Below are 20,892 nucleotides of genomic sequence, written 5' to 3'. Positions count from 1 at the left end.
AAGTTAGACTTTGTGGCCCAAAACATGCACACTACGCCACCCGACTACGAATTGCATTCCTTACGCCACAAGCCGAAACTTTTCCTGACCGTTCACCGTCGACCGCCATCGACACCCCCAACCCGCTCAACATCAACATGGCACAGCAACGGATGGCTCTTTGGGCCGCAGAGGAGATCGACGAAGAGATGCACGATGTCGACGTCAATCTCGCCATCGGAAACTACGCCCAGAGCGGGCTCTACGACGATGGTCTGTCCTTCCCCTCTTCCCACCCATCCTCACCCACCCATCCATCCCCTACCCTCAACTAACGCCTTAATTTTTTCGATGTACATCTAGCCCAATCGCGCATCAACGAAGCCACCCTCGTCGCCGTCCAACAACAAATGGCCCAACAAGCCGCCTTCGCCCAGATCCCCGACGTCGTCAAACGCTTCATCGTCCACTTCCACCAAGCCGTGCTCGACAACAACCTCGCCGAGATCACCGTCGCGTACGAGAGCGGCTGGAATCGATTGACTGAAAAATATTATGCGAAGACGGAGTGGCCGGAGGCGGAGGTGATTGCGCCGTTGGTGAATGACGGTGCGTTTGCGCGTCTCTTTTCAAAAAAAAAATGGATTTTTGTCTAGGAGATTGATGTGATTTTTTTGGGTGGGTAGACCAGTTGTTCTTGATTCTTTATCGAGAGCTTTATTATCGACATGTGTATTCTCGCCTTCAACCGAATATCGACGACCGCTTCCACTCGTATGAGAACAGCTGCGAACTGTTCAACTACCTCCTCAGTACGTCTTTCCCTCCCTCCTCTCCCCCTCTCCCTTGCCCCCCCTTCCCTCTTTCTCTCCCCTCCCTCCCCTCCCTCCCCCCTAACTACTCCATCTCAATATCACAAACAGACTCCGACGGCCCCGTCACCCTCGAACTCCCCGAACAATGGCTCTGGGACATCACCGACGAGTTCATCTACCAATTCCAATCCTTCTGCGTCTGGCGCGCCAAAATCAAATCCAAGTCCGACGAAGAACTCGCCATGCTCGCCGAAGCGGGCCAGGTGTGGAGCGCTTATTCAGTGCTGAATGTGCTTTATTCGTTGATTCAGAAGAGTAGGATTAATGAGTGGATTAATGCACAGAGGGAGGGGAGGGCGGAGGAGGAGATGGCGTGCGTCCTTTTCACCTTTTTTTTTGAGGGAGAATTTGAGTGGTGGTGCTGATGGTGGTGGGTGAACCGTGTATAGCGAGATCGTAGGCGAATTCGGCGTACGCCCGCTTTATCGCATGCTTGGCTTTTTTAGTATTATAGGCTTGTTGCGCGTTCATGTCCTTCTGGGCGACTTTACGCTTGCGTTGAAAGTGATGGAGAATGTGGAGTTGAACCAAAAGGTGTGTATTTGGCTTCCTTCGTTCTATTCATTGCCTCCCCTCTCCCTCTCTCCTCTTCCTACCTCCTCTTCCTTCCTCTCCCTCCTCCTCCCATCCTTTTCATAAACCTCATCTGACTTCTCCTCACCCTCACCCTCCTCTCCTCCCAACAGTCACCTTTCACCCGCGTCACAGCCTGCCACGTAACCACCTACTACTACGTCGGTTTCTGCTACATCATGCTCCGGCGGTACCCCGACGCCATCCGCGTTTTCGTTTCGATATTGAATTTTATATTGAGGATGAGGCAGTATCATACGCGGAGTTATCAGTATGATCAGGTGCGTTTTTTGTTTTCTTTTCCGCTCTTCCTTCTTTCCTTCGTTCGTTCGTTCGTTCGTTCGTTCGTTCGTTCCTTCTTTCCTTTCTGGGGTTTCGTTCTTAGTTTATGCGTGGTTACGCGTCGTTGCGCCACCGCGCCCACACGACTCAAGACTAAACAGAACACCGAGCTGATGCTGTCCTCTTGTTGTGAATGTACTAGATCAACAAAACGGCAGACAGGATGTACGCCCTCTTCGCGATCTGTAACGCCCTGTCGCCGAGCAGGCTGGACGATAATATCGCGAATATCGTGAAGGATAGGTATGGTGAGCAGTTTGCGAAGATGGCGAGGGGGTGAGTTCTTTTCTCTTCCTCTTTTCATCCTGACCATCTATCCAAGTCAACTACTGACAATCTGCCCGCCCGCCCATTCCACCCCACCCGCCCGCCCGCCGTCCGTTCACGCCGCCCGCTCGCCCGCTCGCCCGCCCACCACAGCGAAGAAGGCATCCCCGCCTTCGAAGAACTCTTCACCTACGCCTGCCCCAAATTCATCTCCGCCAACCCACCCCCTTACGAAGACTCCTCCCTCCTCTCCTCCTACCTCGACTCCTCCCCCACCGAACCCGTCCACCGCCACCTCTCTCTCTTCCTCTCCGACGTGCGCGCCCAGGCCTCCGTTCCCACGCTCAGGAGCTTCTTGAAATTGTATGCGAGCTTGGACGCGAGTAAGCTTGCGGGCTTTTTGGATGCGGATGAGGAGGAGATGGTGATGCAGATGATGGCGGTGAAGGGGGCTAGTAGGTGTGTTAGTAGGATTGCGGGGGGTGGGGAGATGGGGACGGGTGGGGGAGGAGCAGGGGAGGGAAGGAGTCTTTTGGATGGGGAGATGATTTCGACGAGTGATTTGGATTTCGTTATTGATGATGTACGTTTCACCTTCTCCTCTCCGCCCCCTCTCCCTTCTTCCACATTCTTATTCCACACTTACTTACCAACCCACCCACACAGAACATGGTCCACATCTACGAATCCACCGTCGGCCGCCGCTTCGCAGGCTGGTTCATCCGCAACACAGAGCACGCCCAACGCGTCCTCGACGGTCTCAAGAACAGTCCGTTGCCTATAAGACCGAGACGCGCGCCTGGACCGGCGGAGGGGGTGGAGGCGCCGGTGGTGCCGGTGGCGGCGAAGAAGGTTGCGTGGGGTGGGGCGAAATAGGGCTTGTGAGGATTTGAGGTGGGAGGATGGGTGGATGGGAGGGCGGGTGGATGGTTGCAAAAATCATGATTTGTATGCGATGTGCTTTGTTGTTTGTTTGTTTGTCCTCTTGTTGTAGGTTGATATCAACAGACGCTGCGTCTTTCATCCGTTCGACTTGGCATTGACGTGGATGCTCTGACCCCTGCTGCGACCAACGATCTGCGCATCATACCATGGTCGCTACCAGCCCAGCCCACCCGATATAAACCCGCAACGGAACTTTTCTTTCGCTCTCTTTGCTACTTATCACCCTGCTGCTCTGGGCGGGATGTGACCGACGGTCAGTTTAGACGCCGCGGATACCCTGACGTCCGAGTCGGTTGGTGGGAGTGATCCGACGAGGTACTAGCCACACAGTCCATGCAGCAAACAGACTATCGCCCAGATATTCGTTGGATACATAAGTTACACACATGGCCCCGGTTAATCTCACGAGAGCCATTCACGACGAATCGAGGGTCACCAGTGAGGCCGCGTACAACTCGCCCCGCGCCAACATTCAGAGAATGAGCTATGCACAATAATCGACGAAACCCTGCAACTTCCTCGCCGTGCCCATCGGGAACTTGAAAGCGCTAAGCTTGCCACCAAAGGTTCGAACAATACGAATAACGCCCTCTTTCAACGCTACATCCCCAGCACATACCGCAAACAACGACTTCGAGTCAGCGAACCGAGAGCGAATTTTCAAACGCAAGTAAATACTCACCATCCCCGACGACCCCCATCGCAATGCTCGCTCTCTCCACCTGCTCTCTTTTTCTCTCCGACCGCTCCCTCTCCAACACATTCGTGTCCTCGGACGAAGGTGGAGGCATCAATCCACGCAACTCGACCTGATAATCTTCGACTGCGGAAAGGAAAGTGAGGAACGCCTCGAGTATGCGTGGGATATCGCGTTGGACTACTCCGTATGAATCTTCGGTGAGGGATTTACAGACGAGGTGGGAGAGGACTACAGGAGCAATTTGTCAGTTCGCGTCCGTGATAAACGGGGGTGAGAGCAAAGGCGGAGAAGAGCAGAAGGAACCAAAGCCGAGGTAGATGGGCAGGCAGGTGGGGAGGTAAATGCTGATGAGACGAAAACGTACCATCCGCAATCAACGCATCCAGCTCTCTCCTCTCGTTCGACAATACCACCTCCGCAACCTTATCCACCCTATCCCCAGACCACCAATCCGCGACCCTGTCCCTCGCCTCCTTCACTCCCCTCGGCATCGTCACCGGCATATTCCCCGCTCCCGCCCCCATCCCATCCCGAAGTCCCGCTGCCAATCCGTGTCCCCATTTTGCGAGCTCCTGGCCTAGCGAACCATCCGACTCTATTGGCGGAGGAGCAGGTATAGGATCGATCTTCATCACCGCATCCTTCACAGGCGCCGTAAGCGTGTTCACAGAAGCCCTGAACAGCTCTGGTAAGTGTATGGTCTGAACGCCCGATTCGAAGGCCTGGGTGATCGTGCCATCCGCTGCGAAGCTGTCGACTACGGATTTGAGTGGCGACTGGGAGGAAGAGGCGACGGGGTTCGGGGAGGGGGACACTGATGATTTGAAGATGGGACGACGGATGAGGGGCGTGGAAGGCGGGGGTGGGGCGGTTGAGGTTGGTTTTGCTGGTTCGGCGGGAGGTGCTGGGGCCGGAGGTGGAGCTGGAGGGAGATATGTTAGAGGGATATGTCCACGAAAATTGAGAAATAATGGGGCCAGTGGCGCTGTAGTGTGAATCGAAGGATCGGGGCGTGCCACACTAGACACCACCCAGTGAAATTCAGGATTGAGGAAGTACTCACCTCCCCTCCTCTTCAACCTTTGATAATCTTCACCAAGCACCCTCAAGCTCTCCCTGCAAAGCACACCCCACACATCCACCTCTTCACCACCTCTCCTTCCCAAGCCCGCCCCTACACCCGTGAATTTGAATATGTCCTTCGCGCGAACAGCACTCGCGCTGGGCGAGTCTTCCGACGCAAGGGCGGAGAGCTGTGTCATTGCGTGAAGGCTGTAGTAAGCTGCGAGCGGTGGTGTGGTCGGGATTGTGGTTGTGGCCGGGAGAGTTGATATCAGAGTGGCGGGGGCGACCGGGGCAATTATTATCTTAAACAGTATCATCATTAATCGGTTCCACTGGCCTTAGAAAACGGGTGAAGAAGACATGAAGGTGACAGCTGACCTCTTGGACACACTCATCCATCAGATTATCCACAAACTCCCAACACCCAATCATCCCCACTGCCCACAACCAGGCCATTCGGACAATCCCATATCCTCCTCCGAATAGACTTCCGAGCTCTCTCAACGCCAACGTCCCAATCCATTCGCCTCTCGCCCAATGCGCAGTAAATGGCTTCAGAATGCTGTTCACCAATGGGACACGGTAGACGATCGGGAAGACGATGGAACGCAAAGCAACAAAGCCTGTTAGGTAGACGGCGTAGGACAGTGTGGTGAAAAGAAGGGTAGGAAGAAGAGTCACGAAGAGCCGGGTCGAGAGAGTCGGTGCGCCTTTCGCCTACGAGGTTTTAAGGCGATCAAGAACGCGTAGGCGGCTTCGTTAGGTCGCGTCATGGACAGGAAAGTGGAAATACGCACGGGAGAATTTCGAGGGGTCCAGTGAGCGACAAAACGGTCCAACATGATATTTCGGAGGAGATACGCGGCAGCGAAATAGAGCTGGCTGAAAAAAAGGAAGATGAAGCGACCGTTGAGGTAGTATGAGTGCTTCCTGTATTACGAGCACCTTCTCAGTTCTACCATGGAACGCAGCAGTCAAGATAGACCAAAACATACCTCGATTTGACAAAAAGGCGTAGATACGGGTCGTCGGCGCCATATGTGGAGAGCGGGATAGCATAACAGAGGATTATGTGCAGTACTGTTTGGAGGGCGGCCGAGGCTAGATAGGTTAAAAGCGCACGACTTGTCGTTGGTTTTGAAAGAGCAGCCTTAAGTGTCTGGTAAGGCGATGAAGAGACCGTTGGTTGTGCTATAGTTCCAGGAGAATGAAAAGTATTCGTATCAGACTGTGGCGCGGTTTGTTGGAAGGTCCGCCAGTGTAGCGTAGACGCATAACACATCCTCATACAGGTCTTCGTATCACCAAGGGCGAGACGCAAGAACAGGCCACTCACCGCTCATCACTCGTTTCCTCAACACTACCACAGGGACTACACCCATTAACCAAGTCACAGCTGTGATAACTATTGTGCTCGGCCTAAATAGCACCTTGAAAGCACCCCATACACCCACACCATTCCCTCCATCCAGTAGTTGGATGATAGACAGCCAAGACACGAACCAAGTAAGACCAGCTGAAGGCAGAAATATGCGATGGAGGAGACGTTGCTGAAGGACGGATCGCACATGCGGTTCGTATGTTTCCGAGGATGGCGGAAGTGTGGGCGCGGTTCGTGGTGCGAGTGACGACGGTATTGCGCGTATTGGAGTCGTTGGATTTGTTGCCGACATTTTTGAGGATTGTGGACGAGGACGAGGACGTGATCGTGGAGGTGGTCGACGTTGAAGTTGTCTTGTGGCAGAAGACGCGTTGGTGGCGCAAATTTGAAAATGGCGCGTCGGCGCGTTCATTGAGTGGCACCTCACATGTGTGGCACATGTTTGCGATTAATTGTAACGTTCAGCCCTTGCGTGATTTCAGAGCTCGCTGGCGGACAGTACCAATATGTTTAATGTGTATTTCAATTATGTAGAGCGCCGATCCCAAATTTCACGAAAGATACATATTATGAGACCCTTTCGAGCAAGACTAATGCAGGGGAAGTGTGCTGTGGGGATGACGCAGAATCGACGACGGAAGAGGATATTCCGCCTTGCACGGCCTGGTGAAGATCCTCCGAGGCTGGAGGAGTTGATTCAAGCTTTTGAGACGGAGGAGACGAAGGGTGAGCTTCTCGAACGAAGCCTCGGAGTGGATCGTGGTATGTTGGCCTTGGCCTTGTCAAGATGCTTGTACGTGTATTTTTCGGTCGAGATCGCTGAATATTGGGGGAGAGGAATCAGTAAATTATAGCATATGCGTTATGAATCAGAAAAACAAACGCTTTGATTTCTTTTTCCGCGGCTTCCTATTCCTCTCATGGCCAGCCCTCTACTTCGCCATCTACTGCTAATGGACCTAGTATTTCTCGAGCTTGAGGACCGCTTGAGACCATACCCTCCACTCTTTTGCCGAACACGGCGCGAACCAATCGTCCTCGCCTCCAAGACATCTCCCTTCCACCTCCCTCTCTGACCTTCAATGCCCAGCCTCAGACCCGCCCTACCCCCGTACCACGCCTTCTCTTCCTGCCACCTCTTCAACCTTGCCGCATATCCAATCACCACAGGCTCCTTAAGAAGTACCTTTCCTTCCATTTCCTCCATCGCTCTCCTCGCATCCTCCATACTCTCAAACTTCAAACTCGTGTGCCACCTCGCCCTCTCATCCCTCCATGACCCCACCCTCACATGCACAGGCCTAAACCTCTTAAACGCCTCAAAAACCTCCGGCACACTAGCGCCCCAACAATTCCCTACCCATATTTCGTCACTCGGGTGGACCCTCATCAGTGCCAATGCCTCCGCCCCATCCCTATTCTCCATCGCATAGTCAGCCTTAACCAGCTGCCCCATATACTTCCGCCCGTTCAACGCCTTTAGTGCCTCCGTGGCATCCTCGACGTTTCGGAACCTGACATGCGCAAACCCCTTATCCCTCCCACTCCACCCGATCCCCATCATGACCTGCTCCGCTCCAAAGGGCTTGACCATGTCCCACACATCTTCTCTCCTTATTCCCCACAGATTACCTAGCCACAACACCTTCCCCTTCGGATTCCTCACCTCTTCCCTAGCCTCCTTCGCCTCCTTCGCCATCATAACCTCCAATTTTCTCTTCGGATTCTTGCCTATCCCCAAGTGTTTGCCGTCCATCTGGTGCGCTGCGCTCCATGCAGCTTCTGGGGTACGGAAGGTTATGAAGGCATAGCCCAGGGGCGCATCGGTGAGAGGGTTGGTGGGGATGAGGGTCTGACGGATGGGCCCGAAGATGGAGAAGGCTTCGGAGAGGTCTTCGACGGAGAGCGAAAAGTCGACGTGGTTTATATGGATCGTGCAGGGGTCAGATTGGAGTTCTTGGAGAGTAGAGGGTTCGGTGGTGGGGTTCGAGGTCGAGATGGGAACTGGCGCTGGGAGGGTAGATGGGCCTGCGGCTGAGTTGTGTTTGGATAATAATCAGATATAATGAGAGTAGAGGCGTATGCGGGCTACCGTACCAGAAAAAGATGGATGCGCGTCTAGCAGGCCTTCATAATCTTGATGAAGCACGTTGGAGGTAGTATGAGCACGATTTCGCTGTGTTTGAAGGAAACGACGTCCTGTCGACGATAATGGCCCGCTGAGAAAGAGATATCAGATTCATGTTATAAACGATATCAACCCAAAGCAGGAGAGCAAAGGAGGAGCCATACAGCGGCACTGCGTTCGGACGTACGCTCAGTATCGTCGAGTTCGACAATACTCCTTTGAAACAACGCACCACCATCTCCAATGGTCTGTCTAGGCGAATATATGATGGTACGAGTGTCTAGCGTCATAAACTCTGCCTGCGCGCTCCACCATACCGTGACCGTTAGGACGTGAGGTGAGTTATCCTCCAGAGCTCGTCCACTCGAGGTAGACGCCAAGACTAAGAGAAATAGATTGTCCCGATATACTTCGACCAGATGGCGCGTGACCCAAAGGCGAGCCATGTCGAAATAAAGCTCACCAGGGATGGCATGCGAGCTCGCCATTCCATGTGTACCCATAGACATAAGTGGAATTATTCAAGAGTAATCGTTCAGATAAGTCCTCAAAAGTACCATAGACACGGCGATCGAAATAGCCGTCTGAGAACATTGACAGAACCAACCTGGATGTTCGCGTCCACGTCAAAGCGGACGACGAGAACGTAGACCTAGACAACCGAGCGGTAGAGTGCAGCATTATAGCACTCTAGTAGTTGATGCTAATGAAATTAGTACGTTAGCGATACCCCAAGTAGGACGACTACTGACTAGATGAATCTGTATCAAGAATGAGTGGACGGGGAGGTGGGCCACACCGGGACGCCACTCTCGTCGTTGTGGTTGGACTTTGAAAAGCGGGAAGAGTGAGGTTAGGGTTCTGACAATACGCGCAATTTTGATTTGTGCCAGCGGAGATTCAAAATCTCATTTGAATTCTTGCTGGAACTTATAGTCTGGCGTACTCGAAGTCGAAGGGTGGCCTGCTCCCTCCAGACAAACTAGAAATATGTGTCTTGTATAGCAGCTCTACATAATCCTTCAGAAGGCCCCGAAAATGACATGCCAGGACTATTGCACAATAAACAAGTCCACTCTGCTCATCTTGAGCCCTTCGTTGACGCATAGGCTCACTTCGCCTGCCCAGCCTCCTGTCCTGATCCTTTGGTTTTTCTCTTTTTCTTTTTCGCACTCGGGCCCTGCGAGGAATCCCGTTTGCCCTCGTTACCGCCTGAGATAACGACAGACTTCTTCCCACTATTCGATGCCTCTGCCGCACCAACCTCCGCTTCCTCCAGTTCCTCGCGTAACCTTTTCTTTCCGTTGCCGGCAAGCGGCGCTTGTGATGGTGTGACTGAGCCAGCGGGTTGAGCAGTGGGTGCGGTAGTTGTTTCTACGACAGAATCTGCAGCCGCTGGGTCGGTTGAGGTGGTCGCAGTTTCTGCTTGTATTTGGACGGGAATGACGACTTCCGGTTCCGAGAAGACGGCACGATACGTTCGACGGGTCTCTATAAAAGCAGTATCCAAAGAAAACAACAGTGAGACAAGAACTTATCAGAGGAACAAGACGGAAAACTTACGTGCTCGCAGCACTACTGATTTCGGTGCCTTCGTCGCGGCATCGTGAGCGTCGTTCTGTGCTAGACCAATAAATGTGACCCTGCAAACGGATACAACCCGCGACCGTCAGCGTAGAATCCAAGATCAAAGAGGGACCCATATAACTCACAAATTTCCTACATCCCTTGGTGCCCTCAGATCAACCCCGTTCGCCACCCCACTCGAAATGATTAGGCTTCCCGACTTGCCCTTCGTGACTCTCACGACCTCTCTCGCAGCAGCCCACCAATTCCTCTTCGCAGGTTCCCCGCTACCTCCTCCACTCTGACCAAATGACGCGTCTGCTTCATGACCAAGTGCTCCACCATAACTGATCTCGAAGACGGCTCCGTTTCGAAGGGCGGTGCGGACAACTGTATGCTTGAGACGGAATGGAAGACGTGGAAGAGTGAGAGGGAGGGAGATGATGTGTGCAGTCAGAGGCGAGGGAAGTGTGTGGGTCAAACAGGCCAGAGAGAGGGAAGCTTCCGTTGTTGGCAAAAGAGAGATGAGGTCGTAGGCCGCGAAGAAAGACGCGTTAGCGTTCGTCTGGAAGTTGCTGTCAGTAATATAGCAGCATTGCTTTGAAGGAGACGTACGAGCCCGAATCCCTTCTCACTATCTTCATCAAGAACTATGGTCAATCTTTTGAGGAAGACTATTCCTTCGCGCGCCTTCAACTGTCCTCTGCCCTTATTTCGTTCGTTGCCCGAACCAAGTAACGCATCGAGGGCATTGACGAAGGTCTTCGGTTCAACTTTCTTGTGCACGGTCTGCGTAAGAGCAAGAACAGTATATCCTACTATCCTAGCCACTCCATCAGTATATGCATCTCCTACTGAAGAGCAAGGAGAGAACGGACAATGAACCAAGAGGTCGATACGCGCTTCGAGAGCGGTAATCTGTGCTGGAGAGTAAACCACGGAAGAGGCTTGATTCGATTGTTGTTGTTGTTGTTGAGCTTTTCCTTTGCCCTTTTTAGAGGTATTTATCGCAGATGAGGACGACGCTGGTATTGGTACGGGGACATTGAGGTCGAAGTACATGATGGCCGTAGCGGTGCAAGTTTGGGTGCGAAAGTTGTGGCGTGCGGACGATTTAAATCGGTGCCACTCACATCCTCTTGAAGTTGAACCACAATCTCCATCTACACAATATTCCCTCACTACACCTTTGTTGGCTATACTGACAGACGTATATCACAACGATGACTAGCGCGACACCACAAGTCCCATCTTTCCGCTTGAATGACGGAACCTCGATCCCAGCGATAGGCATGGGGTTAGTCTGGATCTCTGACCGTCTCCTGCTCAGGTTTCGGGATTGAGACATCTTTATGATTATCCATCTCAGATGCTGGATGGGTACTCCTGGTGGTGGAGAACGCGTGAAGGATATGTGCAGAAAGGCTCTGGCGGTATGATCGTTTGTCTTCGGCCGTCTTGTGACAGGCCTGACCAGCGCCCTTGTGAACATCTAGGTTGGATATCGGCACTTTGATACGGTAAATTATGGTGCTCTCTGGATCTTAGTTGAGCAATGAAGTTCTAAACTTTCGGTGGCCATTGATCTAGGCCAGCGGCTACGGTACGTTCTTCCGCCGTGTCCCTGCTCTGCGATCGCGATATTCATGTCGACCCTATAGCAAACGAAGAGAAGGTAGGAGAAGCTATCGCAGAATCCGAAATACCTCGCGCGCAGCTCTACGTCACCACTAAGCCCGGGTGGGTTTACTCTGTTTTGTTTTCGTGAATTGATCACCGATAATAATTCAGCAATGGTGATCATCACCGGGTGCGAGAAGCGTTTGAAGAGTCACTTATAAAGCTCAACTGCGGCTACGTCGATATGTACCTCATGCATTGGCCACATGCAGTTATCAATGGTACGCTACAAGTTCTCATATGCCGTGTCAAGTCGATCAGCTCAGGCCGAGGCCACAGGAAGGACGCTGGCTCCAGACGAAAGTCCTACTATCGTTGACACGTGGATCGAGATGGAGAAACTTCTCGAGACAGGTACTATCACTGGCCCTTCGTTCGGACAATCCGGACTGCAAAAAATCTAGCTCACGCAGTATAAGTTCTCTTGCCATGAAACTTTGCACACACAATGCCCCCTACTGTAGCTACATGTCCATGCAATTTTGTTGTGAATTGCTCGAGAGAAAGGTCGTCGATCGGAGGGTGGGACCGTCGATCGGACAGCCGATCCCGCCAAAGTGTCCGAAACACCCCCCTCCCCATTCGACCTCCCACTGCCATTATTGTACTCAAATCACTTCGCAGATGGTCTAGTGGTGATTTAACATGATTTATGAGAGCTTGAACGGGGAGAAACGATAGGGAATTGGGTGTGTTTTTCGCACTGTCCGAACGACGGTTTGTCCGAACGAGGGGCCACTGATAGTAATCTCATCCATCTGCACAATCTTCTAAAGGATATATAAAGGAACACTTGCATGACAGGAAAAGTCAAGTCTATCGGAGTCTCCAACTTTTCCATCAAGATTTTGTCCCAGCTTCTGGACGATCCGCGTACAAAAGTTGTCCCTGCTACGAATCAAGTAGAAATGCACCCATGTCTTCCTCAGACTAACCTCAAGCAATTTTGCGAATCGAAGGGCATTCTGTTGACTGCTTATTCGCCACTCGGTATGCAATCTCCCCGACATCACGATGCTCCTCAATACTAAGGGTTGCTTGGCCACCGGCGCCACATCTTAGGTCGTCCATCTGCGCCATCCACACAGGCAGAACAGAAGATGCCTCTCCTTCTTAACACGGACGCTGTGACTTCCATCGCACAGAAGCACAACTCTACACCAGCCCAAGTTCTCCTTTCCTGGGGCGTCCAACGTGGGACGGTCGTCATACCGAAGTCTGAGGATGAAGGCCGTATGAAGGCTAACCTTACGGTTCGCCTCATATTCTTTCCCTTCCTCTGTCACACCCTGTTCGGTGCACTGAAAAAATCCCGAACGTATTTCCTGATATAGCTCATCGGCCTCAACCAGACGGATGTTAAGGCGCTGGAGGTTTTGCACATGAATGACGGGATGCATCGATCACTTCTGGCATATCACTCCGTCGATCCGGGCAAAGTCTTCGGCTGGTCGTATGCGCAGCTTGGCTGGAATATGAAAGAGGGTGGAATAGTTGCTTGAGCGTTACTCGATTTCATCCTCATTGGATGGCCTGAGTCACTCGGGCGCCCTCTGTAGGAATGTTATGCGCAATGAGAAGTTAACAAAGAGGTGAGGAGGAAATTGTGGGAATGAAATTTTACCCTGTATTTGTTGTATACCTACTGTTTTTTGCGCTGTATATTACCGGCTGCTTCAGGGGACAACGAAGAATGAAATAATTGTCCACCCAAGATCAAGGCCACCTAAGTACCATGTCCGGCTATGTCCGGTACCTCGGCTCGCCACGCTAATGGTAAGATACTTACTCTCCGACGATTCACTGAGCGAGGTCTTCTTTCACCAGCAACCACCAGTACCAATAGTGCTGTTCATAAGCTCTCCAAGGAGAATGTTGCACGCTGCTACCCAGGTGTGTATTTCAGGTATCGAACATTTGATAAAAGCCCTCTCTCTTGCCTCTCTCCCGACCGGATTTTCCCACATACTTTGTTAACCATCGTGGACAATCTAGGGCTTCAAAAAGGCCCGTATCGATGGGATTCTGGGTTCACCTTTGACCAGGACTACAACTACCCCGCGAAGAGACAGCGCCGCCACTGCCCTGTTGTTTCTTAGTTTTTCTTTCAGGGTCCTGCTCACAGGTATCAGAATTGCAAAGATAAACGTACAGACACGAATTCGAAGCCTTTCCTCAGCGTTCTTCCTCTCAACGACGACCGTGCACTTGTGATTCTAAACTCTCAGCGCATCATGACTGAGCTGCCCACTTTTGAGCACAATACGGAGACTCGGAGCCTTGAGACATACTTCATCAAAGGTTGGTCTCTTAGACTGTCACGGAGCCCTGAATGAACTGACGGAGACGTGTCTGAGGGTTAGACGACATCAAGGTCATAGAACGATTTTTCGAGGTTCCTCTCGACCATTCGCACCCAGAGGGTGAGAAGATCCAAGTCTTTGCGCGAAACCTCATTCCTAGGAACAAGGCGAAAACGAAAGATGACGAAGAGAAACTGCCGTACTGTGAGCGCCCTGTTACTTGTCTCATCTGGGATCACCCAAAATACTAAAAAGATGTTGTGATCGGCATGGCCTTTCACCTCAGTGCTCTTCCTTCAAGGTTTGTTACAGACCCCCTCGGGAGGGAATTCGCCATGCTAAAATTTTCTATAGGTGGGCCAGGATTTGAGCTCGGGTTGCAAGGCAGTTCCGGCTTCGCGGGCGAGGTGAAGTTATTCTCATACCAACCTGATTCCGAGCAAGATCTCATGCGTCGACCTGCAGATACATTCTGAAGGTTATCAGGTACGCCACAATCGTACAGCATTTTCATGTACTCTGTGAATCTGAATCTAAATCAGACACTCTGGCTTGACCAACGCGGGACTGGTTTGAGCACGGCTATCTCGGCTGACATGCTGGCGTCGAAGTCGGATGACGAGAAAGCTGCCTATCTCAAACACTTTCGCGCGGACAGCATTGGTCAGTAACTTGAGTCGTCTATCGGTGAGACTGCAAGTTTTGTGACCTGACCTTCTGGTTATAGTGAAGGATTGCGAGCTTATCCGCCAGACTTTGTTGGGTCATAAGGAAAAGCCCGAGGATCGGAAATGGACCATTATGGGCCAAAGCTTTGGCGGATTCTGCGCAATCAACTATCTTTCTTTCTACAGCGATGGTCTGAAGGAGGTCTTCCTTACGGGCGGTCTTGCCCCTCTGGTTGACAGCCCCGACTTAGTGTATGAAGCATTGATCAGTGAGCTTACCACCGTAATCTCTGCGGCAACGGCCACCACATGCTCACGGGGATGTTGTCCATTTTGAAAGAGAAAGTCGTAAAGAGGAACCAAGTGTATTATCACAAGTATCCGCAGGATGTGAAGCGGGTGTGTGCCTTCACCTTGTTCCTTCTGGAAGCCGTCTTGAATTATCTTTTGAGTAGGTTCGGGATATTATGTCTTACCTCGAACGAAATGATGTTCGTCTTCCTAACAATGGCCGCTTGACACCGAGCCGCTGGCAGCAGCTAGGAATCGACTTCGGAATGCGGGGTAGGTCCTGATTCTTCCATTGTACAAGTTTCACCAAGCTGACTCTCATGTAGGTGGTATTGATCGCGTACACCGTGCGTATACGTCTTTCACGATCGCCTTCACGCTCAATAGCTCTTCAACGTCTAGAGCTCGTGTTTCGCGCATCCAATGACCTTGTCGTCTTCAAATCTATTGCATACAAAACGCTGCAGATCATTCAGGGCAAGCAGGATTACGACGGCAACCCGCTGTACGCGATTATGCATGAGTCTATCTACTGTCAGAGGTAAATGAAATGATTTGTTCGTCCTTTCAAACTCGTTGGCTCACAGATACCTCTAGGAAAGCATCGAATTGGTCTGCGCAGCGTGTCGTTAACGAACATCCTCAATTCTTATGGCAACATGTCAGATGCTTGGCTGACATAGTGCCCGTCTACTTTTACGGCGAGATGGTGAGTAGCTCTGTACCTTGCTGATTCAAGCATAGGGCGAGGCCTAATGGTTCCGTAGATCTTCCCGGACATGTTTGATAATTACAGTAACCTTCGGCCATTGAAAGAAGCCGCGATGATTATCGCGAAGGACGAGTCTTGGGGTCCGCTTTACGATATGGACCAACTGGCAAAAAATGAAGTGAAAGTCACTGCCGCTACGTACGCCTTTTCATCATTGACCGACTGATTGAAGGACTGACTTTGCATATCAGGTACATGGAGGACATGTACGTCGACTTTGGGTTGGCACAGGATACAGCAGCAAAGATCGGCAATGTGGAACAGTTCATCACGAACCAAATGTTCCACGATGCTCTCCGCGTTGACTCGAAAGAAGTCGTCAAAAAGTTATTCGTACTATCGAAGAGAGAGAACGATTGAACGGTTCACGAGTAGCTTTGCTTTTAGTGGCGTGTCCCCTACTGTACCTTAGAATGCTGCTCATTTGATCTGAGACTAGGAAATCCCATTCCGGCGAGGAGTAGAGAAGTCAACGGAGTACAGCAGTCTGAACGTTGAGTGATGGGGACCGGGTACTAAAACCGTTTAACATCATTAGCTTCAAGTTTATGAACCTGGACCGCAATGTATTTGCAAGGATAATTTTATCTGGACACCAAAAAACGATTGACTATGAGCTTGACTATGAGCTAGGCTCGGGATAGTGTCCTTGAAGGTTGAGGATGATAAACAGGGAAAGATTGCCCAGGTAAGTACTTGAAGCCTGGGACTCGGTGGGACGTGGCGAAGTTCAGGCTTGAAATTTGAAATTCGACCCACTTATGGAATGATCTTATCTAATCTTCCTCTCTGGGCGCAGGGCGAGGCACTTTCTTGCTTCCGTTTTGTACGTTTCTTCAAACCACCTGGAAGCTTCAAACCTGTCGACGTGACGGTCTAAACAGGCTACCATGGATGTGTGTCTCTCTTCACCCGAGCTCCTCCTTACTACAAGTGCAGCATCACTAGTTCAACCGTGGCCTGCATGTCTCGAAATCGCGGTGTCCGGTATGATATTCTTCATCCAACTCTCCTTGATCGCGAACGGTCACTTCTCCCAAAATTGGCTCTAATATAAACTCTCTAATCCTCGTGGGTCCTTCTATTCCTGCCATACACTTGCTCAGGGTATTGGACCGGGTGTTCCATTGCCGAGTCGACGGATTCGTCTATGCTCCTCTGAGCACCACCCGTACATCTCGGTCAGACTATCGCCTCTTATTTGTGTAAAGGCGGCGTCTCTAGAGTGGTCCTGGGATGTAATCGCTTCCTGGTCTGCCTTAAAATGCCATGCCGTATAACTTGCTCAATGAATTGCGACCGAGATATGTCTAAAACGTGTGGCTTATTCGGGTGTTTCTAATGACAGGGGTATCTCGAACGATTTCGGGACTGTCCAAGAGTCGATGTTCTCTTGTCAGGGTCCGCCTCTTCTTGAAGTCCTCGTTCAAGCTGCCAAGGAAATCGATGGCTTCTGTTGCGCTGAATGCTCTCCTTGCATAGTTATTGTAGATGCAATAAGTGGGACCGTGACGTGGACGGGTTGATTGGCAGAGCCTGAGTCGTCCTCCGCCGGAATGCTAAAGTAGAGCCATCCTATGATTCACAGTGTGGGAGCAACATGTGCTTCGAATGGGCCTTGGAGCTTGACGGGCGTTGTGGTGTATTTTCTCCGCAACTCCGAGTGGACAACTGTTGGAAGCCGTTGGGCCATCATTTCTATAACGCCTTCCCTCGCCTTCCCCAGATTTTTGCTATTGAAAGGGGCAGATCTGAACAGTGCCCGAGGCTACGACGGGGGACGCCACGAAGCTCTCGCCGGTGTTTCACCAGGGGTCTCCTGCCACGCGCCTCCTCAAACGCGCAGTGGTGAGTGATCGGCCCGTTCGGACATTATAGGGGCTATTTAATTATATTCTTTGGAATAGACGGAAGATCGCCCGCCGGTACGCATATCGGTGCACTTACCTACTCGCTAGCTATGCCCTGACATACCGTAACCTGCCACCTCTTCTTCGTTGAAAGTTTTTCCCCCGTTGCCATTGACTTCTTCAATATTTCTTGACTTGTGGTCTTCGCTGTATAAGTTTGACGATACCCTCGTACCACATTTCGCAAACCATGACAGAACCAAGTCGGCGAACAGTCCCTCTTCCGCTCGATTTTATCATTGTGGGTGGAGGTAAGTCCTCATTATATATATTCAACTCCTCTATACTCCGCACATGACTTCTGACTTATGACCGCAAAAATCGAACCATTGCAGGGCTCGCAGGGCTCGCCGTTGCTCATGCACTCTGCTCTACCGGTCATCGTGTACGGGTATTTGAGAAGTCTCGAGGAACGAGCCGCTGGGCTGCTGGAATTCGACTTCCTCCCAATGGGATGTTGGTGTTGCTGAAATGGGGCGTTGGGGAGAAGGTCAAGGCAAAAAGTGTGAAGTGCACAGCGACTGATTTCGTGGATAGTGAGTGTCTTACAGTCTCTTCGCCCACCAATCCAATTGATTCGTTCGCGAATTCGCCAGCCCCGGGTTGTTTACTGATGCGCATTCGGATTGACGTCTACAGTGGGGAGCGGGGCACGTCTCGGAGCCTTAGAATGGAGAGAAGAAGTCATGAAGGAGCTGGGAGCACCGTTCTACATGATTGCAGTGCGTGTTTTACATTGAATCTACGCTGCTCATACACTTCCCTTTCTCTCTTCAGCACTCCGACATGCACAGTATTCTCTGCGAGCTCGCTCTTTCATCCGGTGCTGAAGTGCATTTCGACACTCCCGTCGCTTGCGTCAACCCAGGGGACTCAGACGATCTGGATGATACAACTCTCGGGAGTACCTCATCTGAGGGAAGGCCGTCAATTACGCTCGCCAACGGCGAAGTCATACATGCAGACATTATCATAGGCGCGGATGGGGCCGACAGCATCGTAAGGCCCCTCGTCGACGAGGTCCTCAAAGTAGGGGAACCATCGCGTACGTCGATTTACCACGGATCGATACCCGTTGCCACGATGCAAGCGGACCCGAACCTGGCCTCTATTATCCGCGACCTTCAGAGTCCACACTGGCTGGGAACATCCTCTTTGGTTCTTTGTACGTATTGTCTTCTAGTTTGGAATCTGAAGATTCTTCTTCTGCCAGCGCTGCGATGTTGACGAAAACGTGTTTTGTTTACGCAGCATACCCCGTGGTTTGTCTATATCTCATATATCATTCGTTATCAATTCTCTAAACATCTTCTCATCATCTAGAGATCCGGAGAGGAGTATAACGCGACTTTCTGGGTCCCAGAGCCCATACCGAGAGGAGCACCACAAGGATGGGATACACCCGTATCCTCCCGAGATGTCAAGTATCCGGCCATTGAACCTCGGTAAATAGATTGCTTCCGGTAATGGTTTCCGTGCTTATGCTAAATTTCCGGTCTTCAAGGATCACAGCCCTCCTCGGTCACATCCCAACACTTACTCGGGTTTCCCGCGATGAAAGGGGGCAAGCGGAATCGTTCGTGGATGAGTCTGAACGGATCGTTCTTGTCGGTGAAGCGGCTCATCCTCTAGGGGTGAGTACGCCATACAAATATTTCTTGGCCTCTTTGCGGCCGCAAGACCTATATCTTCATTTTGAGATATATTAACGTATTCCCATCTCGTCAAATAGCCCTGCGGTATGCCGGTTTTGAGCGCCGTTCTTGAAGATGCTGCTGTACTGGGTGTTCTCTTCTCCCGACTCCGGAGCCACGACCAGATCTCACCTCTCCTCTACGGTTATGAAGACCTCCGTAAACCACGTCGAAACACGTTAGCGGACCTCGAAGACGCCAACCACTACATCATCATGCTTCCGCCCGGACCAGAGCGTGATTTCCGAAACGACGCGTGGAATAGGTGGAAGAAGGCGGCGGAGGCAAGAGGAGATGCAGAAATTGAAGAAGGAGAGCTGGAACAACAATTTGCTGAGCTTTGCGGAGTGTGGGGATATGATGCGATTGATGCTGCGGAGGATTGGTGGGTACAGTGGGGGATGTTGCGAGAACGGGCGTTGGGTATGGGTGGCGGTGGCGTATTGGATGGAACGGTGCGGATGGAGGTTGTGGGCAGTTCATGAGACTTGTTACTATGGCTTTTATGGTTAAATCTTACGCTCTTTACGTCGCATCACGATTATAACCCCCAGTCTCGTTAAATTTCTACATACCCGGCTTATAAGAAGGAAATAGGTCTTTCAGATTTTTCTGTGGGACAATGATTCCAGTCTGAGGTCCTGATCATACGCAACGTGACCTGGCCCATCTAGGGCGTAAGTTACCGTAACTCGAAGGTTTTCGATGCATCTTGTCTTCCACAGAACCAGACTCACTGAAGTTTGAGACGTTGGCCCCTTTATCGTTTTCCTCAGGCACCAGCGCGATAACTTGGCGATACCCTCATGATCGCAGTGATATGCGAGTAATATTTTCCAAGCACAAACATGATGAGAAAGAGTTGCCTAACATTGCTTAGCATCCAATGGACGCTCGAGGTTTATACAGGAATGTTTCCGTCTCTTGACACCTTTGCCAAAGGTTCTACATCTACCGCCCAAAAAGCCTCCAATAGTTTATCCTTGACCTCGTTCCGATGCTTGACAGTGCTCACATAAAAGGCGGGCTGTGGCGCTTCGGGATCCTCATGCGTGAGGTCCAGACGGAGGCGCAATTCCTCCCGGTCCACTCCACTGAACGATGCGTCCAATCTTTCAAGCGACTCTCGGATGATCGCGAGTAAGCGAATGATCGTAGTGGAAAGCCAGCAAAGTAAGTCGCATTGTTCTTCATGAATCCAACGGCCAATGTAGGTTGCCCCAATGGGCGTAAAGTCTGTCACCTTACGAGATGTCCTCACGAGATCGGCGAGGGCTCTCGTCAAGGTGATACAGCTCGACATGCACGAATAATGATCATCTGGCATAGAAAAGGCGTCGACGTGGAGCATTATATTGCGAGGGGAAATCGGAAAACCTAGGTCCAATTTACGGCCGAGGTGTTGAGTCGTAACGTCAATGGCTGTGAGAATAAATGTGTCCCCTCTGTGTTTTGCGAACCAGCGCACAAAGGCTTTCACAACATGGGGATGCTCGCGATCGAGAAGTATGGATGCGATAAACTGCCTATACCAAGATGGGCAGGTACTTGGGTAATGTGAGAACAACCTAGCAAGGGAGCGCATCACACTATCACATGATTCATCAAGAACGACATCGGACGTGCTGCCCTGTACAGAAGACCCAGCGGATAAGGAATGTTGTGCCAGCTGCGAGGACAGTATACCCATGGCATACTGTGTGATTTGAAGTTGTAAAGGAAGATAATCGAGTCCATCTCGCTGAAAATGCGA

At 51.3% G+C, this 20,892-nt stretch overlaps 6 protein-coding genes across 6 annotated transcripts; 4 read left to right on the top strand and 2 right to left on the bottom strand.

Annotated features, from left to right (window-relative positions):
- Nucleotides 1-137: 137 nt before the first annotated feature.
- On the top strand, nucleotides 138-2,912 carry STEHIDRAFT_62056 (uncharacterized protein; the record flags this gene model as incomplete). The annotated part of the gene is made up of 10 exons (XM_007306708.1): nucleotides 138-252; nucleotides 343-588; nucleotides 666-791; nucleotides 903-1,167; nucleotides 1,244-1,388; nucleotides 1,541-1,708; nucleotides 1,912-2,045; nucleotides 2,190-2,518; nucleotides 2,552-2,619; nucleotides 2,703-2,912. 10 exons carry the CDS (start codon nucleotides 138-140, stop codon nucleotides 2,910-2,912), a joined length of 1,806 nt encoding a protein of 601 aa, XP_007306770.1.
- Nucleotides 2,913-3,310: 398 nt separating this feature from the next.
- Nucleotides 3,311-6,422, bottom strand: STEHIDRAFT_148719 (uncharacterized protein; the record flags this gene model as incomplete). The annotated part of the gene is made up of 8 exons (XM_007307022.1): nucleotides 3,311-3,581; nucleotides 3,664-3,909; nucleotides 4,046-4,603; nucleotides 4,745-5,048; nucleotides 5,125-5,463; nucleotides 5,544-5,676; nucleotides 5,742-5,937; nucleotides 6,083-6,422. The coding sequence occupies 8 exons, from the start codon at nucleotides 6,417-6,419 to the stop codon at nucleotides 3,466-3,468; spliced, it is 2,229 nt and encodes a 742-aa protein (XP_007307084.1). The 3' UTR covers nucleotides 3,311-3,465.
- Nucleotides 6,423-9,366: 2,944 nt separating this feature from the next.
- On the bottom strand, nucleotides 9,367-10,883 carry STEHIDRAFT_159596 (PHP domain-like protein; the record flags this gene model as incomplete). The annotated part of the gene is made up of 5 exons (XM_007307021.1): nucleotides 9,367-9,746; nucleotides 9,819-9,898; nucleotides 9,968-10,386; nucleotides 10,437-10,639; nucleotides 10,700-10,883. The coding sequence occupies 5 exons, from the start codon at nucleotides 10,881-10,883 to the stop codon at nucleotides 9,367-9,369; spliced, it is 1,266 nt and encodes a 421-aa protein (XP_007307083.1).
- Nucleotides 10,884-11,044: 161 nt separating this feature from the next.
- On the top strand, nucleotides 11,045-13,003 carry STEHIDRAFT_61862 (Aldo/keto reductase; the record flags this gene model as incomplete). Its single annotated transcript, XM_007306693.1, has 9 exons — nucleotides 11,045-11,118; nucleotides 11,191-11,254; nucleotides 11,318-11,351; nucleotides 11,483-11,561; nucleotides 11,613-11,712; nucleotides 11,768-11,855; nucleotides 12,306-12,491; nucleotides 12,594-12,754; nucleotides 12,836-13,003. 9 exons carry the CDS (start codon nucleotides 11,045-11,047, stop codon nucleotides 13,001-13,003), a joined length of 954 nt encoding a protein of 317 aa, XP_007306755.1.
- Nucleotides 13,004-13,722: 719 nt separating this feature from the next.
- STEHIDRAFT_82942 (alpha/beta-hydrolase) lies at nucleotides 13,723-16,106 on the top strand. Its single transcript, XM_007306777.1, has 14 exons — nucleotides 13,723-13,802; nucleotides 13,865-14,008; nucleotides 14,091-14,105; nucleotides 14,159-14,211; nucleotides 14,270-14,290; nucleotides 14,347-14,467; nucleotides 14,532-14,741; nucleotides 14,813-14,871; nucleotides 14,928-15,036; nucleotides 15,090-15,110; nucleotides 15,166-15,304; nucleotides 15,361-15,472; nucleotides 15,531-15,673; nucleotides 15,727-16,106. Exons 1-14 carry the CDS (start codon nucleotides 13,736-13,738, stop codon nucleotides 15,893-15,895), a joined length of 1,383 nt encoding a protein of 460 aa, XP_007306839.1. The 5' UTR covers nucleotides 13,723-13,735; the 3' UTR covers nucleotides 15,896-16,106.
- A 1,529-nt stretch (nucleotides 16,107-17,635) lies between these two features.
- On the top strand, nucleotides 17,636-19,624 carry STEHIDRAFT_159592 (FAD/NAD-P-binding domain-containing protein; the record flags this gene model as incomplete). The annotated part of the gene is made up of 8 exons (XM_007307020.1): nucleotides 17,636-17,696; nucleotides 17,781-17,981; nucleotides 18,085-18,167; nucleotides 18,223-18,610; nucleotides 18,697-18,707; nucleotides 18,769-18,890; nucleotides 18,950-19,079; nucleotides 19,178-19,624. The coding sequence occupies 8 exons, from the start codon at nucleotides 17,636-17,638 to the stop codon at nucleotides 19,622-19,624; spliced, it is 1,443 nt and encodes a 480-aa protein (XP_007307082.1).
- Nucleotides 19,625-20,892: the final 1,268 nt, after the last annotated feature.

Source organism: Stereum hirsutum, assembly GCF_000264905.1.
Source record: "Stereum hirsutum FP-91666 SS1 unplaced genomic scaffold STEHIscaffold_12, whole genome shotgun sequence".
NCBI classification, from domain to species: Eukaryota; Fungi; Basidiomycota; class Agaricomycetes; order Russulales; family Stereaceae; genus Stereum; species Stereum hirsutum.
Note: the sequence above shows the minus strand (reverse complement) of the source record. Positions and strands in the feature narration are given on the sequence as shown.